This window comes from Plecotus auritus (genome assembly GCF_963455305.1).
Source record: "Plecotus auritus genome assembly, chromosome: 1".
In the NCBI taxonomy this organism is placed as follows: Eukaryota; Metazoa; Chordata; class Mammalia; order Chiroptera; family Vespertilionidae; genus Plecotus; species Plecotus auritus.
This window is the reverse complement of record NC_137770.1, coordinates 152982877-153007011: the sequence shown is the minus strand read 5'-3', so window position 1 is coordinate 153007011 and position 24135 is coordinate 152982877. Positions and strand designations below refer to the sequence as shown.

At 40.2% G+C, this 24135-nt stretch overlaps 1 protein-coding gene and 1 pseudogene across 2 annotated transcripts in view; one reads left to right on the top strand and one right to left on the bottom strand.

The window, feature by feature from the left end:
• LOC308241432 (5-azacytidine-induced protein 2-like) overlaps nt 1-24135 on the top strand; it is a 188295-nt pseudogene that overhangs the window by 37806 nt on the left and 126354 nt on the right. The gene's annotated exons all lie outside the window — the stretch shown is intronic.
• Nucleotides 806-19210, bottom strand: LOC308255574 (ankyrin repeat domain-containing protein 26-like; the record flags this gene model as incomplete). The annotated part of the gene is made up of 8 exons (XM_080683202.1): nt 19000-19210; nt 14141-14314; nt 13873-14046; nt 13604-13780; nt 13337-13513; nt 13088-13245; nt 5887-6064; nt 806-1750 (listed from the first exon to the last, which is right to left on the bottom strand). The coding sequence occupies exons 1-8, from the start codon at nt 19162-19164 to the stop codon at nt 806-808; spliced, it is 2148 nt and encodes a 715-aa protein (XP_080539328.1). The 5' UTR covers nt 19165-19210.

Below are 24135 nucleotides of genomic sequence, written 5' to 3'. Positions count from 1 at the left end.
GCCTGAATAAACCCAGGGACTGAGAGCTCCCAGCTGTTCTCAGTACCAGCTCAGTGCCCTCTGGGGCCTGGAGGTACTGGTTGGGCTCTGTTTTTCCAGAGCCGGAGCCAGAACTAAGGAAAACCCTGGGAATAATGCCACACAGGGTGCTAAAGCAAATCAGACTGTTAACAGACTTCAAATTAACTTCCCAGGGCCTAAGAGTTTTTGTGGAAGAAATACTTCAAGGAGAATTTATCAGACAGTTTCTTACATTTTAGCTTATACTACAAATTACAAACCCACCCCCTTTTCAAAGATAATGTGTTCTATGAAAGATGGAGGTATTTTCTGTAGCTTTCAAAATTTCCATCTGTAGGAAAATCTTTTTACAGGAGAGTCTAGATTGCCCCTGGACTAGCAGATGCTTAGGAGTGGGGTCACTACAGGGTTATACTTTGTTCCCACACATATGCATTGAGCACCTTTTGAGTAGTAAATACTGGGAATATGGTAGCCGTGAACCATGAGGGCCAGAGCCTGCTCAGACCTTGTGGTTACATTTTCAGGAATTTTGCAGCCATTATTAAAAATGAATCCTATAAACTTATAATTAAATAAATTATATTAAAAATAAGGGTAATAAATACTCAGGGAAAAAAACACCTCTTAGGTCCAATGTTCATTTGCTGGATACAATGTCTGCTTTTAAGCTGATAGAGCAAATACATTTATAATCTATACATTTTTAATATTCAACTAGATTCAACATTTAGCCATCATCAAATGTTACTTGGAATTTTCTCTTAGGAAATTTGAAAAATACTTATGTCTGGATACTTACATCTCTTTCTACATTATCATTTTCATACTGATGTATTCTTCCTTTAAAATGACGCCATTCATTGATTAACTCATTAATTCTTTCATTCAGCATAATAATTTGCTTTACACTTTCAGCATTAAATATGCTTATTTTATCCTGAATCTGATGTTGGATGTTAATTACTATCTTTTCTTCCCCGTCGGCTTTGTTGTGAGCCTGATGCAGTTTCTGTCGAAGCAATTTATTTTCACTCTGTAGGTGAGATAGCTTCTCCTGTAAGGACTCCTGCTTTCCAATGTCTTGATCCACTTTACCTTGTTCCTCTTGATACACGTGTTCAGTTTCCTCCTGTTGACACTGTTTTTGACTGAGGTCTCTTTCTAAAACCAGTATCCTTTCTTTGAGAGCATCTCTTGTGTGATGAAGCTCGATTTCTAAGTTATTGCTTTTACTTTCCATTTTAGAAAGTTGTTGAGAAAGAATCTCATTGTTATGTTTTAGGTTAGACATATCAAAATTCATTTTGTCCCATAAACAAAACCATTCATCTCTTGCTCTCTGGAAAGCAAGTTGTAGGTCTCTTTTTGATGTCTGACAATGCTCATGATCCTGTACAGCGGTAGCCAGTCTAGACCGGTATGATTCAACTTCTGCTTCCAGTCTTCCTCTGTTTTGTTGTTCATTCTCCAGTTTAGAGTTTAGCATTATAAGCTCAGCTCTCAGAACGTCAAGCTCTGCATTGTGTCGAAATACTGTTGCTCTTATTGTCTTTTGAAGACAGTCATTCTTTTCTTTGACAATTGCAATGTCCTCAAAATATTTTTTTCCCATTTCCTGGGTCTGACTTTTTACTGTGTGTATTTCCAGTCTTAGCTTCGCAATTTCATCCCACAACATACGATTTTCATGCAATAGACTTTTTTCTTTGTCAGAACTCCCAGAAACCTAAGTAACACAAAGGAGACTTTTAGCTAAAACATTGAAATGACATGTCATGATTGTCTCTGAAACTAAAGAATAACCTATGTTTATAATAAAAAGTTGCAATAGTGGATATCCCACTGGAAAAAATACAGTTGGATCCAAACCTCTAAATTTATACAAGCATAAATTCTCCAAAGTTCAAAAATGTAATATAACATGAGGAATTTTTAAGTGAAAAAAATCACAAGAGAATTTTAAGAGTCTCAGAATTAGAAAGACTTTTTCTAAATTATCACAAGCCCAGAATGCATTTAAGTAGAAGATTAACTCTAACTACACTTACAAACTGAGATTACAGTCTGAACATATAGCTACCACACAGTAAGAGTATTAACCATGCTTATATTAGGATAAACTAAATTTCCTAAAATTATATTCCCCCCAATATTAATCCATAGATATTCCAATTTTCTAATACTTTCATAGTTAGTCATAATAACTACCTCTGCTAATAACTGATAACCAAGCATTTTTCTAAGCACGTCTACATCCATCAATGAACTCATTCAGTTATCACAATCTAGAATGGAGGGGGTAAAAAGATAAGCAAGTTCAGGATTTTTTCTAGGTTTTCAGACTCCACAATTCATGCTCTTGCACCAACCCATAATTCTTCTCCAGTGTGGATATAGAAACACAAAAGAAGCCTATATTTCAAAAAATTAATGGTGAATAAGATAAAATTTACAGAGCTCTTCTTAGAAAATCATGAGATATTTTTTGTTGTTCTAGTAACGCAATAACTTTTATTTCTTGTTCATGATGTTTAAAGTAGTAATAAATGTGAAATGGTGGGGGGGGATCACTGAACTACTTTACTAGGAATAAAATACCTACTGATAAATTATCACTAAGTATATATTATGGACTGTCATTCTCTTCAGAAGCCCCTTGTATTAAAATGGGATACTACTAGGAACAAATTGTTACTTTTCTCAAAAGTAGAAGAATGACATCTAAAATATCATCTTTGAACTGGTTATACCCTCCTCCATTCCATCAATGGAAGTGAAAACTAACCTCTCTAATGATATATCAAGGAAATAAAATCACTGCCCAAATTTGGAACATCTGTTGTTAGTAACAATACCTTTGAGATCATGGACAACGGAAAATATTAAAAGCCTCCCCTTTGAATGAGGCCATTGTGAATGTCACTACTTGGCTGTGAGAGACAAATGGATTTGAATTAACAATATCATCCTATATAATAAAGAGGTAATATGCAAATTGATCCTCATGTCGTAATGCCGTTACAAGATGGCTGCCCTGCCCAGTCCCTCCCCCAGCCCTACTCCTGATCAGTGTGGGGTGGCTAGCCAACCCCTCACACCTCCCCACGGCCCCTCACCCAGGCTGGCCACGCCCCCACACATTCCCGGAGCTGGGGGTACCACAGGCAGGCTGTAGGCAGGGCATTGGTCAGAGGCAAAGGTCCTGGCTGTCCCTGGCCAAGAGAGTCCAGAAAACGTCAGCAGTGACCAAAGACCAAGACCGAGTGGAAAGGTCCCTGCCGGCGCTTATGGCTCAAAGTGCCAGGAGGAGGCAGAGCATCTTGAACCTGCAACCCTGGCATCTGCACACCAAGCCTTGGGGCACACCAAGCTGGTGGTGCCTGTGGGTGAAAGGGGGAGAGCAGGGAGCTGGGGTGCAGAGTTGGGAGGGGCCTAGAGTCTTTGGGAGCAGCCCACCTGCCCAGGTTGCTGTGACCTGTGCACTCAGGCTTGGTCAAAGCCCCTGGTCAGCTCTGCTGCTTGCCTTCCAGGTGCGGCTAGCCCTCAGGGGCTGGCGTTGTGCTCAGAGAAGCAGCTGTCACTGGGCTCAGTTAAATAAGAGAAATCAAAGAGCCGAGAGTAAATATCCTCCCAGCCCCTTCCTAAGCCCCTGGGCAAGGAGGGCTGGGGATGGGGGTAATGGAAAATGGTTGCTGCTTTGCATTTTATAATGAAAAGTCTTTTGCTATGTAGAGAGGAGAGTAGATTTGTTTCCAACAACACCTGGCATGTTCCCTGCCCCAGCCCTGAAGCCTGACAGCACCTAGCAAAGGTGTGTCCACACAGCCATGTTGGCCTGGCTCCTGGAACATTGGGAGCAAGTTTGAGCTGCATTGATTAAAAAAAAAAAAGTAAAGATTGAAAAACACCTCTTTGTACTCAAATGGCACTATAAAATGCACAATTACAGCATCTGATTTTCTTTTCTGTGTTGATTTTGAGACAGAACTCAAATAAATTCATGGGAAAAGCAGAAAATCACAAAGGGAAAGGGGGAGGATTCTGCCATCCACAGCCCTGAACTTTGTTTTTTGTTTGTTTGTTTTTTTGTTATTTTTCCTTCAGTTCTTCAAGTCAGTATATGCCATTTAAACCACTTTATGGCATTAGGTAATGAGCTAATGCTTCCTCTATTAAGAGCAAGCAGCAGTGTCTTTCATATGAGTCACAAACATTTAATCAGTTCAAATGGAGCATACTGAGTGGAGAGAATGGTATGTGTCATTATATAAAGAACTTGGCATTATGATGCTATCTGGCTGAAGATCTTATTTATTTTGCAATTTAGTGAACATAGACAAATCAGGCATTGAAAATGAATGTGCATGCTTAAAGGTATGACTTTATTTTCATCCATAATGACCAAATGATCATTATGAAGGTGCATTGACAGGTCGGGTGGTGTGGCGGGTCTGGGGTCTGGTGGCATGGTGGGTCTGGGTGAAGCTGCGTGGCGCAGGCAGGGCCTGGGGACCTGAGGCTGAACCCTGCACCCTGGCACCAGAGCTGGGGGACCTGAGGCTGTGCCCCCTGCCCTGGTGCTGGGATGTGAGGCTGCGTCCCCCACCTGGCGGGGCTTGATGGGGGTGGGAACGGCCTGGTCTTGGTGTATCCCAATGGGGGTGGGGCCGGTCAGATACTTCTATTATAAAGTGCAAATAGCAATATTAAAATATTTCCTCTAATTCCCTTTTAATGTGTATGAATTTCATGCACTGAGCCACTAGTTTTACCCAATGGACCCCAAATGTCACCCCTATCACATACATACACACACACACACACACACACACACACACACACACACACACGCTTTTTAAATTCTCTATAGTTTCCGCCCTAACCAGTTTGGCTCAGTGGATAGAGCATCGGCCTGCGGACTCAAGGGTTCCAGGTTCGATTCTGGTCAAGGGCATGTACCTTGGTTGCGGGCACATCCCCAGTAGGGGGTGTGCAGGAGGCAGCTGATCAATGTTTCTCTCTCATCGATGTTTCTAACTCTATCCCTCTCCCTTCCTCTCTGCAAAAAATCAATAAAATATATTTAAAAAATAAATAAATAAAAATAAATTCTCTATAGTTTCCATATGTACAGTATTGGTTTCTTAAATATGTACACACCCACACATACTCACACACACTTGAAAATGTCTAAATAAACTACCTTATAATTCATTTTCTCATGAGTTATTTCTATCTCTTTTGGTTTGCAAAGGTGTTTGGTCAGAATTCCATCTTGTAATATTCTGGCTTTCTGTTCTTGAGAAAGTTGGCTCTGAGTGTAATTTTGCTCTTCTACAACCTAGGGACACATTTCATTTAGATTTTGGTCTCATACCATTAAAGAAAAGTCCAAAGCTTAAGAGCAGTACCTTAAAAAACTGTGAAAAGGAAGTAGCCTGTTTGAGCACAAGGATCTTTCCTCTCCATGAAAAAGTCAAATTTTAAGTATTTTTGCCATATAGCAAAAATACAGTATTCTGAAATAAAATTTCTTTATGAACATTTGAGTAGTTCCATCACAGTCTCAAGGCAATTTAACTTGTATGTTAACATTTTTAAAAGCCAAAATTAACATTTATGTAAATGATTAAGCTCACTTTACTTTCCATTTCTTCATTTAGAAAATATACACAGAGTATCTGTTAGATGCCAAGGATAGTTATAAATTAATAATTTTAGTCATAAATTTCATAATTCACATTTTGAATGAGATAACATTTTATTTGTTTTAAACATAATAATGTACATTAAAATCAAAGGGATATAAATATTGATAAAATAATGTAAGAAATAAGAAATTTTTACCAAAGATAAATTTACCTTGTTCTCTCTTACAGTCTCTGATACAACGTCTAGTGTTCTAATGGTGGTTTCAAGATATGGTTTCATTTGAACTTCTTTAATAGAGTGCTCTTCTTTTTTTCTTAACTGCACCCTATTTTTTTCACATAACAGATCAACTTTTTGTCTCTTTTCTTTTTCTTCTTCTAAGGTAAATCTGCAATTAAATATAACCAAAGCTGTGATGGACATAAAATAGTCTGTTATATTTATATGATGTCTTATGTAAACCTTATGGTAACCACAAAGACAAACCTCCAGCAGATTCACAAAAGATAAAGAGCAGGAATCAAAGCACACTACGGAAAATCTTCAATTCGTAAAGGAAGGCAGCAAGAGAGGAAGAATGGAATAATGGAACTACAAAACAGCCAAAAAACAAGATGGCATTAGTGAGTTGTTACCTGTCAATAATCTGTACTAATAAAAGGGTAATATGCTAATTAGACCACACATCTTCCAAACATCCTTCTGGATGTCCTTCCAGACAAAGCCACAGTGGCAGGGGCCGAGGCAGAGGCAGTTAGGGGCAACCAGGCTGGCAGAGGTGGACAATTAGGGCCAATCAGGTGGGCAAGGGATGGCAGTTAGGGATGACCAGGCCAGTGGGGAGGGCAATCAGGGCGACCAGGCCTGCAGGAAATGGCAGTTAGGGATGACCAGGCTGGAGGGGAGGGCAGTTAGGGGTGACCAGGCTGGCAGGGAGAGCAGTTAGGGGTGATCATGCTGGCAGGGGAGGGCAGTCAGGGCAACCAGGCCTGCAGGAAATGGCAGTTAGGGGCGACCAGGCTGGCAGGGGAGCAGTTAGGAGAGATCTGGCCAGCAGGGGAGCAGTTAGGGGCTCTCAGGCAGGCAGGCAGAGTGGTTAGGGGCAATCAGGCAGGCAGGTAGGTGAGCGGTTAGGAGCCAGTGGTTCCAGATTGTGAGAGGGATGTCTGACTGCCGGTTTAGACTCAATCCCTGTGGTATCGGGTCTAAACCGACAGTCAAACATCCTCCAAGGGGTCCCAGATTGGAGAGGTTGCAGGCTGGCCTGAGGGACCACACTGCCGTGCACAAATTTCATGCACCGGGCCTCTAGTTACTTCATAAATGGATTGAATTCTCCAGTCAAAAGGCATAGAATGACTTGGAGTAGTGAATACACAATGCAGTGTACAGAGGCTGTGTTGTAAAATTGTGCACCTGAAACCGGTATAATTTTGTTAACCAGAGTCACCTCAATAAATCCAATAAAAAATAAAAAAGGCATAGAATGTCTTTGTGGATTATATAAGAATCAACTATATGCTGCCAACAAGAGACTCAATTAATTCATTTTCTTAAAAAATTTTAATGCTTCCCTGAGCATATGCTCACTGGTTTTAGAAAGAGGGGAATAGAAAGAGAAAAAGACAGACAGAGAGACAGAGAAACATCAATGTGAGAGAGAACAGTGATTGGTTGCCACCCATACATACCCTGACAATAGATCAAACCCACAACCTAGGTATATGCCTTGACTGGGAATCAAACCTATAAACTTCTGGTATAAGGGATGGTGCTCCAACCAACTGAGCCACACAGGCCAGGACTCAATTCTTTCTCTCTTTTTTTAATTCTTTACTGTTGAAAGATTATTTATGTCTCCTTTTTCTCCATTGACCTCTGCCCACCCAGCTGCTCCGCCGCCCAGCACATGCTCCCACCCCCTATTGTCTGTGTCCATTGGTCATGCTCATATGCATGGATACAAGTCCTTTGGTTGATCTCTTACTTACTCATCCCCCTTCTTCCTTCTGAGGTTTGAAGGTCTGTTTGATGTACTCTAACAAACTGAGCCATACAGGCCAGGGCACAATTCATTCTTAAAGACACTTAAAGGCACAATGTGAAGAGATGGAAAAGGGATTCCTTACAAGTGGAATCCAAAAGAGAACAGCTATAACTATACTATATCCGACAAAACAGAATTTAAGCCAAAAACTGTAACAAGAGACAAGGAAGGTCTTTATAAGGGGATCACTTCATAAAGAAGATATAATAATTGTAAATATGTATGCACCCAACATTGGTTTCCCTAAAAATATTAAACAAATACTAACAGAACTAAAGGTAAAATAGACAACAATACAATAATAGCAGGGGCCATCAATACTCCACTTTCAGCAATGAATAGATCATCTAGACACAAAATCAATAAGGAAATGTTAAACTTGAACCAAACATTAGATCAAATGGACATAACAAACATTTATAGAATAATCATAATTTTTATCACCACCTGAAAGAGATAGCTGCACTCCCATGTTCATTGCAACCTTATTCACAATAGCAACATATATAAACTAAGTGCTCACTAATAGATAAACAAATAAAGAGAGTATGATATTATGTATATATGTTTGTATGTACATGTGTATTATGTATGTGAATGTATATATATATATATATATGTATATATATATATATATATATATATATATATATATATATATATGTATATAATGTGGCCCTGGGTACCACACTATGAGTGAAAGTGAAATAGCAGATGAGGTGGTGACCTGGGAAGATGAGGATGGGAGTGAAGATAAGGAGGAAGAAGAAACAACACACCCCAAACACAAAGTTATCAGTGCTTGGATCCCATCTCCACGATCTAATAACATCTATTGACAATTCATCAGATAATGAAATTCAGCTTCATTAACCCATTTTCAAAATATTAGGGAGTCAATTATAAAAAACAGCAGACTTCAAAAGTTCAAACTAAACTTGACAGGGTTTTCAAGGCAGGATTACCTAAAGGAAGCACCTCAGCATGGAAGATTAATGTCACAGCACAACTACAACTACAGTGTCTGGATATATCATCATCAAAAGATAATTAAATAGGAAAACGTTTTTCTGTTCTTCTAAATTTTAAATTTTGTTTTGTTTTTAAGAATATTGTTTATTTTTTAGTTAAATATAATTAAAGTGTATTTTTGGAAAAATGTTTATTTCAATTTGGATTGCATACTTATTACAGTCTCAAAACTATGGTAATACATAAGCAATAATATCTATAGAAAAATTTTCTGTGAAATTAAATTTTTCATACACACTTAATTTTAAATACACAAACATGTCTACATAAGTAAAAGCAGGTAAACTAATTTGTCAGTTTTTCATGTACACATTCGGAAAACCTACTTTATTTTATACTTGAGGCCCGGTGCACGAAATTGGTGCATGGGGCAGGGTGTGTTCCTCAGCCCAGCCTGCACCCTCTCCAATCTGGGACCCCTCGAGGGATGTCCGACTGCCCTCTCACAATCCAGGACTGCTGGCTCCCACACGCTCACCTGCCTGCCTGTCTGATTGCCCCTAACCCCTTCTGCCTGCCAGACTGATAACCCCCTAACCACTCCCCTGCCAGCCTGATCAATGCCTAACTGCTCCCCTGCCAGCCTGTTTGCCCCTAACTGCCCTCCCCCGCAGGCCTGGTCACCTCTAACTTCCCTCCCCTGCAGGCCTGGTTGCCCCCAACTGCCCTCCCCTACATGCCTGGGTCCCCCCCAGCTGTCCTCCCCTACAGGCCTGGTCCCCCCCAACTGCCCTCTCTTGCAGGCCTGGTCCCTCCCAACTGCCCTCCCCTGCTGGCCAGATCACCCACAACTGCCCTTCCCTGCCGGCCATCTTGTGGCAGCCATCTTGTGTTCACATGGGAGTGGCCATCTTGTGTGTTGGAGTGACTGTCAATTTGCATATTACTCTTTTATTAGATAGGCTAAGAGACTTTTCGCTCTAAGGGACACCTCCTTGCCTGAATTCGTCCCTTGCATTGAGGTTTCATTTTATTTTGAAGATAACCTGACAAGATTTGCTGACAGATTAGATGTGAGGTTTAAGACAAAGAGAAAGACAGGAGCTAAGGATGGCACCAAGTTTTCAACTGAGCAATTGGAAGAGCTGTCATTAACTCAAACAAGAAAGACCACATGAAGGGCAGGTGTGAGAAAGACTATCAATAGTTCAATTTTGGAGACCTTAGGTCTGGAACACCCAATAGCTATTTTTTTTAAAAGGACAGCAAGTAGGCAATTTGATATATAGGTCTGGCATTAAGGAGAGAGATCTGGTCTGGAGATATAAATTTGAAGATCATTAATATATACAAGGTAATAAAAGTCATGAGAAAAACGATCAAGAGCTGAATCCTGGGATGCTTGAATGTGTAAAAGGAGGGAGATGAGGAGAAGCCAAACAGACCAAGGACAGACTAGGAAAGGCAAGGAGGAAACCAGGTGATTTTCTAGATAAAACTCATCCAACTCTAGAATATACTACTCAAATGTACAAAGTACACTGTAATTAGTCATATTAAAATCGTGTAACAGAAAAAAAGGGGGAAACATGCAGGGAATATCCTTACTTTATAAACTGAATTTTTGTAAATTTTGTAATATGAAGTCCCTGTTGAAAAATTAGGTGAGGTGCATACTGAAATGTATTCTCTTTAAAAAAAGAAGGATAAAGGCATGCACTCATGGTACCTTTCAAAAAGAAGATTCACTACATTAGGAGCACCTTGGTTTATCTAGTGTCTATGACAGATTTCAGAGACCCAATGGTTCAGGAAGCCCACAATACTGAGTGTCTGGCCATTTACAGAAAAGGTTTGTCAACCCCTCATCTAGCAGATTAATCCCTGGAGTGCTTTAATAGGTTTTACTCAGTATTCTGAAATATGTAGATAAGATATGAAACAAATTGCCTTGTGAAATCCCTGGGCTTTCAGATTAATTTGAGGGTCCAATATTTGAACACTCAGGAATTAGGAACAAGCACAGAAAGCTAGTAGCTAGTAATTTAGATGGAAACAAAGTAGAGTGACAATGTAGCATATAACTGAGCAGTTATTAAAAGTATCCTCACAAAATTTGCTTAAGATATGACATTAAACCCAATGATTTAACTACATGTCAATTGTCTAACAATCAATATATTGTAGACCAGAACTACCCTCATTTTTTCAGGTGGCTGCATACTACATTATTTTATGGGTATAATAAAGTATTTCCTTAGAGATAGGTATTTACACTATCTCCAACTTTTTGGTATGCAATCCTAATATATAAAAACCCTGGGTCATAACAACCAGTAATGACTGGAGGGTGACCAACCAGAAGTCATTGCTGGCACTGCCCCCAAGCAAGCAGTAAGGGGCTATCAGGCAGGCAGGCAGAGGAGTTAGGGATGATCAGGTAGGCAGACCAGCGGTTAGGGGTTATTAGGTAGGCAGGCCAGCGGTTAGGGGTGATCAAGTAGGCAGACAAGCAGTTAGGGGAGATCAGGTGGGCAGATGGCCCCTCACCAGCTGACCCTGCCCCCAAGCAAGCAGTTAGGGGCAATCAGGCAAGCAGGCAGGCAGAGTGGTTAGGGGTGATCAGGTAGGCAGACAAGTGGTTAGGGGAGATCAGGTAGGTAGGCGAGCAGTTAAGGGGGATCAGGTAGGCAGACAGCCCTTAGCAGGCCTGGCCCCGCCCCCCAGCAAAGAAAGAGGGAGGCCCAGGCCAGCCAAGCCATTGCACCCCAGCCTATCACCTGCAGAGGGAGGCCACTGGTGCCAGGGGAGGGGGGGCAGTGCTGCACTGATGGCAAACAGTGGCAGCAGCAGGGGTGGGGCCACCTGCCTGCAGCCCGGGGAAAGAAAGCCCTGATAGGCCCTGATCTCAGGCCAGGCCTAGGGACCCTACCTGAGGGATCCTGGATTGTGAGAGGGTGCAGGCTGGGCTGAGGAACCCCCCCGACCGAGTGCACGAATTTTGATGCACCAGGCCTCTAGTGTTGTAATAAATATCCTTAACATACATATTTATATTTGTAACATTTATATAACTATCCTTAATGCATATATGTATATTATATGTCTTTACCATCTATGTCATATTATATATATATATATATATATATATGTGTGTGTGTGTGTGTGTGTGTGTGTGTGTGTGTGTGTATACATATATATATATACACACATACACACATTTATTATATATATATATATATACTAGAGGCCCAGTGCACAGAACTGTGCACCAGTGGGGCCCCTTGGCATGGCCTGTGGGGAAAGGGCTGAAACCAGCAGTCCAATGCTGCCTGCCCTCCTGCCTGCTGCCCCTGCTCATTCCGGCCCCACTGCACCTGCTGAGGGCTCACGTCCGGCAGAGGCTTGCACCACTGCAGAGGTGCTCCCCAGCCATGAGCCCTGCATCTGGCTCCCGACTGGGGAGATTGGATTGGGGCAGGGGGATGCCTGTGATGCGGTCAGCCCTCTTGGTGGGTAGTGGGACGCCCTTGCCAGCACGAGATCCGGATCCGTCCCGCTGGCTGACGTTCGTACTGGTTGGTGAGAGCCATCTGACGGCACTTTTACTAGTATATCTTTTTTCCTTGCCAAGCATCTAGGGAGGGGAAGCGGCTGCAGTGCCTGAGGCCAACTTCCAGGAGGCCGGCAGCGCTGTCAGGATTGTGCTGGTCCTGCAGGTCCATTGGTGCCTGGCCCATTCTCCAGAGACTGGGCCTGCAGGACTACTGAGGAAGTGAGTGGCTGCCGCCAGGCTGGTGGGTTGCCTGGATAGGATGGTCAGCTGAGCAGCGCTCCCACTGTGGGAGCACACTGACCACCGGGGACCGCTCCTGTCGACCAGTCATTTGGCCATTCAGTCGTTCGTTCGCTTAGGCTTTTGTATATATAGATAATACATATAATGCCCTAGTGCATGTTTTATATACATAATATATAATTAATGTCCTTAGAATGTGTACATGTGAGTTTATACAAGTCATGTTTTCCTGTAGGATCTAGTTCTGGAAGTGAAGCTATTGGGATAAAAGAATGACATACTTGAAATTTTGAAACAAACTCAATTACCCTTCTAAAAAAGATGTGCCAAGTTCATCTCCCAATAGTGCACAAGAATGCCTTTTCCTCCCATGTGCCAATTCTGGTTGTTATTTTTTAAAATAAAATAATTATCATCATTAGTTCCAAAAATGGTATCTCATTGTTTGTTGATTTGCATTTTTCTGATTACCAAGCAAGGTTCACTCTCTCTAGTAAAAATATAAAATTAGTTCATCAGGAATGTTAGCTCAAATTGGAATTTGTTTTATAGGAAAAGAATAATCACCTACTGTTAAGTACTGACAGGCTTACCTGTCAGAATCTTCATCCTCCATAATAGAATCCTGCTGCTTATCGGTTTGTTCACTGTTGCTCTGCTGACTCCATCCACCACTGTCACAGTCATCACCATCATCCATGTTTCCTGACACTTCCCTTTTACTGGTTTTCTGCTCCTTTTTTTCTTCAACCTTTGATGACAGATCGATATTAGGATATTGTTATCTCACTCATTAAAAAGACTGTGTTTTCATTCATTCTATCATTTGGCTTTGTTATTACCTTATTCACGAAAATGACGGTGTTTTCATTAATTTCATCACTTGACTGCTGGTTATCAGTGTGTTCACTGTTGCTTTGCTGACTCAGTCCAATGCTGTCACTGTCATCATCAGCACCCTCATACATGTTTCCTGATGCTTCCCTTTTACTGGTTTTCTGCTCCTTTTTTTCTTCAACCTTTGATGACAGATCGATATTAGGATATTGTTATCTCACTCATTAAAAAGACTGTGTTTTCATTCATTCTATCATTTGGCTTTTTATTACCTTATTCACAAAAATGACGGTGTTTTCATTAATTTCATCACTTGGCTTCTGGTTATCAGTGTGTTCACTGTTGCTCTGCTGACTCAGTCCAATGCTGTCACTGTTATCATCAGCCCCATCACACATGGTTCCTGATGCTTCCCTTTTACTGGTTTTCTGCTCCTTTTTTTCTTCAACCTTTGATGAGAGATCGATATTAGGGATATTGTTATCTCACTCATTAAAAAGACTGTGTTTTCACTCATTCTATCATTTGGCTTTGTTATTACCTTATTCACGAAAATGACAGTGTTTTCACTAATTTCATCACTTGACTGCTGGTTATCAGTGTGTTCACTGTTGCTTTGCTGACTCAGTCCAATGCTGTCACTGTCATCAGCACCCTCACACATGGTTCCTGATGCTTCCCTTTTACTGGTTTTCTGCTCCTTTTTTTCTTCAACCTTTGATGACAGATCGATATTAGGGATATTGTTGTTATCTCACTCATTAAAAAAACTGTGTTTTCATTCATTCTATCATTTGGCTTTTTATTACCTTATTCACAAAAATGACGGTGTTTTCATTAATTTCATCACTTGGCTGCTGGTTATCAGTGTGTTCACTGTTGCTCTGCTGACTCAGTCCAATGCTGTCACTGTCATCAGCACCCTCACACATGGTTCCTGATGCTTCCCTTTTACTGCTTTTCTGCTCCTTTTTTTCCTCAACCTTTGATGAAAGTTTGATATTAGGGATATTGTGATTATGTTATTCATTAAAAAGGCTGTATTTTCATTAATTTTATGAAATTGCTATGACTTGAACCAATAAAAATATTTTGTGTGTTGAAGTTTATCAATAAAGGTCATTGAAATTATCAATTCTACTTCATTTCTGTTTCAGTAAAGAAGGCAACTTTTCTAAGATTTCTAATAGGGCTGTCTTAATTTTGTGCTCCTATTCAAATCACACCCACTTTGCTACCTAACATTCCCTTTACCCACCCCCAGCCCATTTATCTAGCAGAGACAGAGAAATAAAAGGACGAAGATGAAAAATGTGTCCTCTTCTGTCTTTCCCTCCTGGGTCTTGCATTACCCACTAGATTTAGAGGATGTGAAGTTGTGCGTCAGTAACAAATAGGAAGCTTTCCTCTTTCTGCACGAAGCTATTCCTTCCCCCCTTGCCTTTTACAATGCTTTTTTCTTTAAGATCTTTGAGGGTATCAAAAAAGTGGCGGCATTCATAAAATATATGAACCACAGTTTACCACAACACTGGAGCAGAATGAAACCAATGAATTGTTGGTTAATGTATAACTCTGGAAAATGAGTAATACAATCACTATAAAATCTTATAGCTAGGGGATATACAAGTAATTATCTACTCACTTTATCCCCATAGTTACTAATAATGGAAATAAAACCAAGGTTAAATGACCTGTCCAAACTTGGTAAGGATGCAATTTCTACCATTTTATGGCAACAAAAGAAAGGATATAATTCTATAATGCTCAATCAGATAAGTAAACAGAAAAATTCATCAAATTAATCAGGTAATTTAAGTATGACTTTTGAAAAGTAATTTAATGCCTTAGTGTAATGAGAGGGCTTATCCACATCCTATATAATAAAGTGATAATAAGCAAACTAACCCTCACGCCCTCACAAGATGGCTGCCTACAACTAGGCCAGCAGGGGGGTTAGTGAGGAACAACCAAATGACTGAACAAGCAGGCTGCATGGGGCAACCAGGCCAGCAAGTGGGTTAGTGAGGGACTACCAAATGACTGAACAGCAGGTTGTGTGGGGCAACCAGGCCAGTGGGGGGACCATAAGGGGCAACCAGGCTGGCTGGGGGGGTCAATTGGGGGCGACCAGGCCAGCAGTGGGGGATCAGTTAGGAGCAACCAGGCTGGCAGAGGGGGGCAGTTGGGAGCAACCAGGCTGACAGGGGGGGCATTTGGGGGTGACTAGGCTGGCGGGGGGGGGCAGTAAGGGGTAACCAGGCCGGTGGGGGGGGCTGATAGGAAACAGTAAGCGGCGATCAGGCCTGCAAGCAGAGGCAGGTAGGGGTGACCAGGCAGGCAGGCAGGTGAGCAATTTTTAGGAGCCAACGGTCCAGGAATTTGAGAGGGTGGAGGCTGTGCTGAGAGAACCCTCCCCCATCCCCGCCCTTGCACGAATTTTGTGTACCATGCCTCTTGTCTTCTTATAAAGGATCATAATATCTCAAGTTTTTTCCATCTTAAAAATCAATGAACCTCAAAACTCAATATTCTCCTATAAAGAAAAATACTGATTTTATTGCAAATAATTTATGTGACCTATATGATACATACATGTCAAAATGATAATTGCCATGCTTTTATTTTTGGAAGGTGTTCTATCTCTTTTTATATTTTTTAATAGTTTCATTACAATTCACATTCAACATTATTTGTATTAGTTTCAGGTGTGTCGCATAGTGGTTAGACAATCAGATACTTTACAAAGTGATCCCCCTGATATTTCAATACCCATCTGATACCATTCATACTTATTACAATACTAGTGGCCTGATGCATGGAATTGTGCACATGGAAAGGAAATTAATTAAAAGAAATATTTTAATATTGCTATTCGCCCTTTCTCTATAATAGAAGTGTCAGAAATTAAAGAAAATTAGTAAGATGTATATGAAAATAATATGTAAATTGATTAACAAATATACAATAACAACATGATATAACAACAACAAAGATATGATATAAAAACAACAAAAACATGATATAAAAACAAAAACATGCTATAAAAAAACATTGATAAAAGCAATGACTGATAAATTGATCAAACTTATTCTAATAGCTCCCTGTATATCACATTAAAAGTAAAAGCACTTTCAGAGTGCTTGACTAATTTCCCTTGTGATGAAGTATTTACAACTTTAACGTCACACGCTCTTCTACCTCGAGAGAAAGCAATATACATATAACTGATCATGTCCGAAAGTAGGTTCAGGTAAGAATATTATTACTCTGTCTAGAGTTTGTCCTTGTGGTTTATTAATAGTCATCACAAACGCCAGCATCACGGGGAACTCTCTTCAAATTAATTTAAATGGGAGGCCAGTGTCAGACAGGGACAATCAATTCTTAGAATCAGAACAACCTCTCCTTTCACAGAACCTGTTAATATTTCAGCTTCGATTATGTTAGGTCGCAATCTTGTGATAATAAATCTAGTACCATTACAAAGACCCCATTTACTATTAAGATTTCTCAGTAGCATGATGATTGCACCAACTTTCAATTTTAATTTATGACATGGCATTACCAAAGGAGTAATACTATTAGGAAATTCAATGGGAAAATTTTCTTTTCTGGGATCATCCATTGAATCAATGGAATCATCCCTCAAATAAGTGTGAAAATCTCCATCAAGTATATCCAAAATTTCTTCATTTAATTTATGAACGTGCTCATTTTTAGGACAAAGAATTGCACACTTATATATATTTTTAATATTATCTATAGATATACTATTTCCAAAGGTAGCTTCAATAATAGATCCGTTAAAAATCATTACACAGGGGATTTCAATAATATCCATTCCTAAATAAAAACTGCTATCAAGTTTGCCATCTCCAAGTTTTACTAACCATTCGCTATAAGCAGAATCCTATGATCTCATATTTGTTTTAAGCGACAACTGTCTGAAACATCCCCAAACAATACAGTACTTTAAACTCGTTTGTACTATGGCTGATGGCATAGCATGTGGCACAACACTGAGACATTGTCGAAAATCCCCTCCAAGGAGAACTTTTTCACCAAATGCAACATTCAAATTCATAATTTCTCTTAGTAATCTATCTATGGCGTTTATAGCATGACTGGATGCCATGGTGCACTCATCAATAATGAGAAGTTGGGCCTTTTTAATGGTTTTAGCAACTTCACTTTTTATATCGAATCTAGAAATTGAAGTTTCATTGGCGCCAGCAAGAGCTTTATATGTATCACGCATGCAAGAATCAATGTTTATTTTTAAATTGCCAGTGCGCGTCATATGTACCAGCAGGTCGGTTCGTCGGATGGTTGGACGGATGTATGGTCAGTCACTTAGCCTTTATATATATATAGATGGTTGACTATATTTTCTATGCTGTATTTGACATCCCTGTGACTATTCTGTAACTACCAATTTGTACTTGTTGACCCCTTTACTTTTGACCACTCTACTGACCCCCTTCCCTCTGGCATCCATCAGTCAATCTCTCTGTTATGTATGAATATCTTTTAAATTTCTTAGTTCATTTATTTTGCTCTTTACATTCCACATATAAGTGCAATCAGATGGGACTTATCTTTCTCTGACTTATTTCACTTAGCATAATTCCCTCTAGGCTCATCCATGCTGTCACATATGGTAAGGTTTCGGTTTTTTTATGGCATCATCATACTTTATTAAACAATATAATGTAAAGGTTCAACTCAACAAACACATCTGAGAGTGATGATAAAAATATATATGAAAGTACATATGTTTGTTATTAAAATATCTAAATAATATTCCAGTGATGATGTACAATACAGGTGGGCACTTGAAATATTGGGGCGACTAGGTTGTAAAGTATATTATCTAACCACCATGTTATACATGTGAAACTAATAGAAAATAATATTGAATATAAACTGTAACTAAAAAGTAAAATAAAATAAAAATATCTTAATGTGATCATATTGGAATTCTAAGTTCCAAGGTTTTCAGTAAACCACAGAAGATTTACACAATAGCATAAAAATAGATGAGTTTAGTTAGGATATTTTTTATATCCCTTCTCTCAGTCATAGCTTCCTGCAATTTTATTGTTTCTGGGATGCTATTTATGGGTATTTTTAAAATTGATTTCAGAGAGAGAGGGAGAGAGATAGAGAGAAACATCAATGACAGAGAACAACCGTTCAGCTGTCTCCTGCACTCTTTCTACTACAGATCCAGCCACAACCCAGGCATGTGCCTTGACCCTGAATTCAATCAGGAACCTCTTGGTTCATGGATCAATGCTCAACCACTGAGCTACAGTGGCCAGGCTATGGGATGTAAATTATATTTAAGCCAATTAACTTAAGAAATAAAACAATCCTAGTGCTTATTACAGTTTTTAAACACTTTCCTTTATACTTCAACTGGTTCAGAAGATGACATGGTACATAGCTAAATTAGTTTCCCAATCATAGGGAAGACTGACAGAAAGACTTAAGAACAAACCTGAGAATGTTTTCTTAAAATCCTATTACTTAGTTGACTGAATCTATTTATGTTTATAATTATATATTTAGACAACCTAATTTTACACACAAACTTTTTTTCAGAATGGATAAGAGAATTGATAAAGAGAAAAAATAAGAGTAGCAGCAAATGAAGTTCTACCTCTTTTTGAAGTGGAATTTTCTTTCTTTTCCAAGCCAGGTGCTCTACTTTTACTATGTCTAAGTCATTCTTACGCCTTTGTACATCTTCTTCATTTACATATACTCCAGGGGTTTTGTCACTGTGCTGTGCAGAGGAATGCTCATCTTTTAAGTTAGAGTCCATGCTTTTACAATAATTAGCACTGCAATGATCTGCACATAATGGCTTCTGGAACAAGTCTTGATTTGGCTTTATTTCTGTATAAGTATTTGTAACAGCAGGCATATTGTGGCTTTTTAATTCAATCATGGGTTTTGTTTCATTGCGGCGGACAAGCCACAAATCAAAATGGCTTTTCGGATCACTAGACTGAAGTGTAGGTCTGATGCCTAATTTCCAATTTGTGGTATTTGGATTCATATTTTTTGTCATCTGCATAGCAAACTTGTGGTCTTCTCTCACTTCAGATGTAACTATTGGGTGTCTTACTTTTTTATTTTCTGTATCATTATAAAAACTCTCCTCATTTTTGTTTAAAACATGTTCAGCATCTGGTTTGTGATCATTTTCAGAGTGTAATTCCTTTTCTCTTAAGCAAAGCTCAGAAGAAGATGATGAGAGAGAGTCTTCTGGGGACCCAGGGTCTGCATGAGATGGAGGAACAATTTTGAGAGTGGGTTCTTCTCTTTCAGGAAATGTTAGTAATGCTGCAGAGACAGACATTCCAAATGCATCTTTCCCCTCACAATCAAGCATTTTACTTGTCAAATTAGAAGGCATTTGTCTTAAGCTTGCTCCTCCTTTAGAGTTACCACTTGGTGGCTCTTCCTCAGGACACTCGGGCATTTTTAATTTTACAGAAAATTCATGTGACTTCTGCTTTGACTCATCTTTGGAAAGTAGTAAGTTATTCCTCTGCTCTAATGTGCCTAGTTTGATGCACATTTCCTCATCCTTTTGCACAGAAGGGTGTCCTGAATATGCAGATGTATCCTCTTTGTCACATGCGCTATTTATTTGTGATTCTTGAGACATTTTTTCTAGATGCGAAGGTGTAAGATGAATTTGTTTGCTTTGATTTTCAGATGTCTTTGCTGTCAGGATACATGTTTTTGAAATAACTTTATCCTTAAGTAATCAAGTGTGAACAAAGAACAATTAGAATATAGTTAAAATTTAACTGTTAGGATTGTTAATCTATGATTAGCTACTCCTAAATCACAGGATTGAAACTAAGAAGTAAAAAAATAACTTGCCTTGGCCTAAAAAAAAAGAAAAATATGAACCAAATTTTGATGCTGTTGGTATTAATTCATCAAATGTTAAATCTATCAAAAATAAACTACTAGCTGAGTTTTAACATTACAAAACTTCCTTCCTCACTTAAAATATTTCACGTCACCATATCTTAAATATTGAGCTCTTGCAGTGTATTTCAGAAATTTTTAAGGGTGCTTTAAGGTGGAGGCAGAAGAGGTGAAAGTTAAGTCACCTCTTCACTGGGCCAAATTGGAATGACAACTAAATTATATAACTACCAACCTGAACAGTCGCTGAACATTAGTCTTATAACCAAGGATCTACAGAAGAAGCCTCAGCTACACTGGCAGGAAGGACAGAGATTCCAAAGGCTGCCACCACCTCCCACCCCCCGGACATTCACTTGTGGTGGTTGAGAATGCAGAGGCATGTCTCAGTGCAATGGTCCCCCTATGGAGCATGTTGTCTCAACCCCATGCTGGGCTCCCAGCCCTGAGAACCAGAGCTGGGAGGAGGAGCCTACATGACATCTGGCTGTCCTTCAGGAAGAGGTGAGAGTCTGCTAGAAACCCAGGAGTCCTCTTAAAGGGCCAACACATGAGTATCATTCCCACCACTCACCCTGAGCCTATGAAGAAAGGGTGGCTCAGAGTGGCCTGGGAGTGATGTGAGGAGACTGCTTTGTGTGGATCTGGGAGAGAGCTGAGGGGAAGGTGCCCTCCCTGTGCTGAGTCCTTCTCCCACAATGCCCACAGATGCCACCACCCCTGGGTCAAGTCCTCCCTTCCTTATGGCATCAGCCTGGAGAATGTACTAGCCCATCATTCTGAATCCTTGTCCCCGACCCTGTGGAGCTACACACGGGAAAGGGGCCAGCTGCCTGCGCCCAGGGTGTACACTTTCATGGAGATCTCTTAAGGAGGTCGGGATGGACTCAGGGGGTGTCAGAAACTGAGTTGTGTGACTTTGGGTTGGTGGCTTTTATTCCCTTGCTGGTCTAACTGAAGCCACCATTCCAGTGCCAAGCCCTCTCTTCACAGAGCCAAATCTTGATACTTGGGGCCTGATGAATTTTGCTGGCCTTACCCTAATGACTCCCTGAGGCCCCACCCAACCACAAAGGTCCACATGTCTCTAGTGGGTTATAACTGGCATTTGTATACCCTGGGACTTGTGCTCAGGGGCCTCACACCCAGAAATAAAGCTCAGTTTAAATCTGTATCAATCTGGTAAACATGACTCACACCTACCTGATGACTCACTTACCTCATGCAACTAACATACCAACAGGAGCTCTTTCAGTGACTGACCCCAACAGAAAGCTGGTAGGTGGAGGTGGATCTCAGAGTGACATGGGCTTTTTGCTCCGCTGCCCCATGGGCTTGGTGCTGGTGGAAGGAGGCATTGCTGTGCAGCTTGGCCCCTCCCAGGCGCACAGAGGCCCAGCAGAGGCAGTCACAAACTGGATCGCTTTGTTGCTCCACACAGGTAGCCCAGGGGAAATCACAGGCAGAGACTGACATTAATTGCAACAGAATCCCTCCCAAGAGGCTTCAGAACCAACACACCCAGTGTGGGGCTTCAGAGCATGACCCAATTAGCTCTACAAGCAGAACACCCAAACAGAAATCTGGGCAGGCACCACAACGAGCTGGCATGAAATACTTGACATGGGGTCAATCTTTGAATTGCAGCTTGTATAGTCAGCCAGCATGAGGATCAACCCCATCCATGCACAGGCCAAGAACAATGAAAACTCTACCAAAGGAGGGTTCACATAACACAATAACACACACAAGTGACATTCCTGAAGCACGTAGGTCAGGTGATCAGAAAGATTGTACCAATGTGCCTCACTAGACACCTAATACATAAGGCACATTATACCAAGACTGGAAGGCAAAGCAGATCTATCCAATACACAAAAACAAATACCACGTTGCAGCCAAAATGGAGAGATAAACATGCCCCAAATGAAAGAATGGGAGAAATCTCCAGAAAAACACACACACACACACACAAAAACAAAAAACTAAATGAAATAAAGGCAAGATACAGAGTTTAAGATTATGGTTACAAAGATGCTCAAGGAACATAGTGAGGACTTCAACAAAGAGATAGTAAGTGTAAAAAATGACAAAGAAACCATGTGAGATAACCACTCAGAAATAAAGAATACAATATCTGAAATGAAAAGTACATGAAAAGGAATCAATGGCAGATTAGATGAAGCAGAGAATAGAATCTTTTTTAGAAAAATAAATTTTATTGATTTCAGAGAGGTAGGTATAGGGAGAAAGAGAGATAAAAACATCTTTCATGAGAAAGAATCATTGATCAGTTGTCTCCTGCATGCCCCACACTGGGGATCAAGCCCACAACCTGAGCATATGTCCTGACATGGAATCAAAGCATGACCTCTGGTTTATAGGTCAACACTCAGCCACTGAGCTATGCCAGCTGGGTGAGAATAGAATCTTTGATTTAGTAGACAAGGTAGCAGGAAACACCCAATTAGAGCAGAAACAATTTTTTTTTAATAAGGCTAGTTCAAGGGACTTCTGGAACAACACAAAGCATAGCAACATCCACACTATAGGGGTACCAGAAAGGGTAGAGAGAGAGAGAGCAAAAACTTGAGAACCGATATGAAGAAATAATGACTGAAAACTTCCCTGACTGGGTAAAGAAAAAGGAGACACAAGTACAGGACACAGAGTACCATATAAGAGGCCCAAAGCAAGACACTGCATAATTAAAATGGCAAAGGCTAAAGACAAAGAGAGGATCTTAAAAGCTAAAAGAGAAAAAGAGATATCTACCTACAAGAGAGGACCCAGAAGTCTATCAGATGCTTTCAAACAGAAACATTTCAAGCTGGTAGGGACTGGTACAAAATATTCAAAGTGATGAAAAAGAAGGACCTACAACCAAAACTATTCTACCCAGCAAAGCTATCATGTAAAATTGAAGAAGAGATAAAGAGCTTTCCACATAACTTAAAGGAGTTCATCTAAAAAGAAAGACAGTATTAGAGGAAATATTAAAGGGACTTCTATATAAAGAAAAAAGCAGGGACATAATTATTATGGGTAGCAATAATTATGAAGAATAAAATGGCAATATATGAGTACTATCAATAATCTCTTAAATTGTGTATGGATTAAATGCTTTAATCAGAAGACAGCGAGTACATGGATGGATAGGGAAATAAGATCCCTACATGTGCTGCCTACAAAAGACCCACCTCAACAAAAGATACACACATACTGAAAGTAAATAAATGGAAAAAAATATTTCTTGAAAATGCAAACAAAAAAAGGCCCTGTCCTGGTAGCTCAGTTGGTTAGAGCATTGTCCCAAGTTTGTAGGTTCAGTCTCTCATCAGGACACATACAAGAAGCAACCAACGAATGCATAAATAAGTGAAACAACAAATTGATGTTTCCCTCTCTGACTCTCTTTCTGTCTTTCTACTTGTCTCTCACTCTTTCTTTCTTTTGTCTCAATAAGTAAAAAAAAAAAAATAAATTAAAAAATTATTCAGGAAAACCAAGGTGGTGGCATAGGTAAATGCCTGTACTTGCTGCCTCCCACAACCACATCAAAATTACAACTAAAATACAGAACAACTATCTTCCAAAACCACTGGAAATCTGGCTGAGTGGAATTTCTGCAACTAGAGAAGTAAAGAAGAAAGCACACTGAGACTGGTAGGAGGTGCAGAGGCTCAGAACAGGCTGGTCCAGCACCCAGATGTGTCACTTTTTTAATTGGGAGAGAGATTGCCTCTGCAGAGGCCACCCAGAGGAGCGAGAGTTCCCACCCCCACACCAGATCCCCAGCCCAGGGTTCCAGAGCTTGGAAAAGAAGTCACTGTGGGCAGTAAGAACT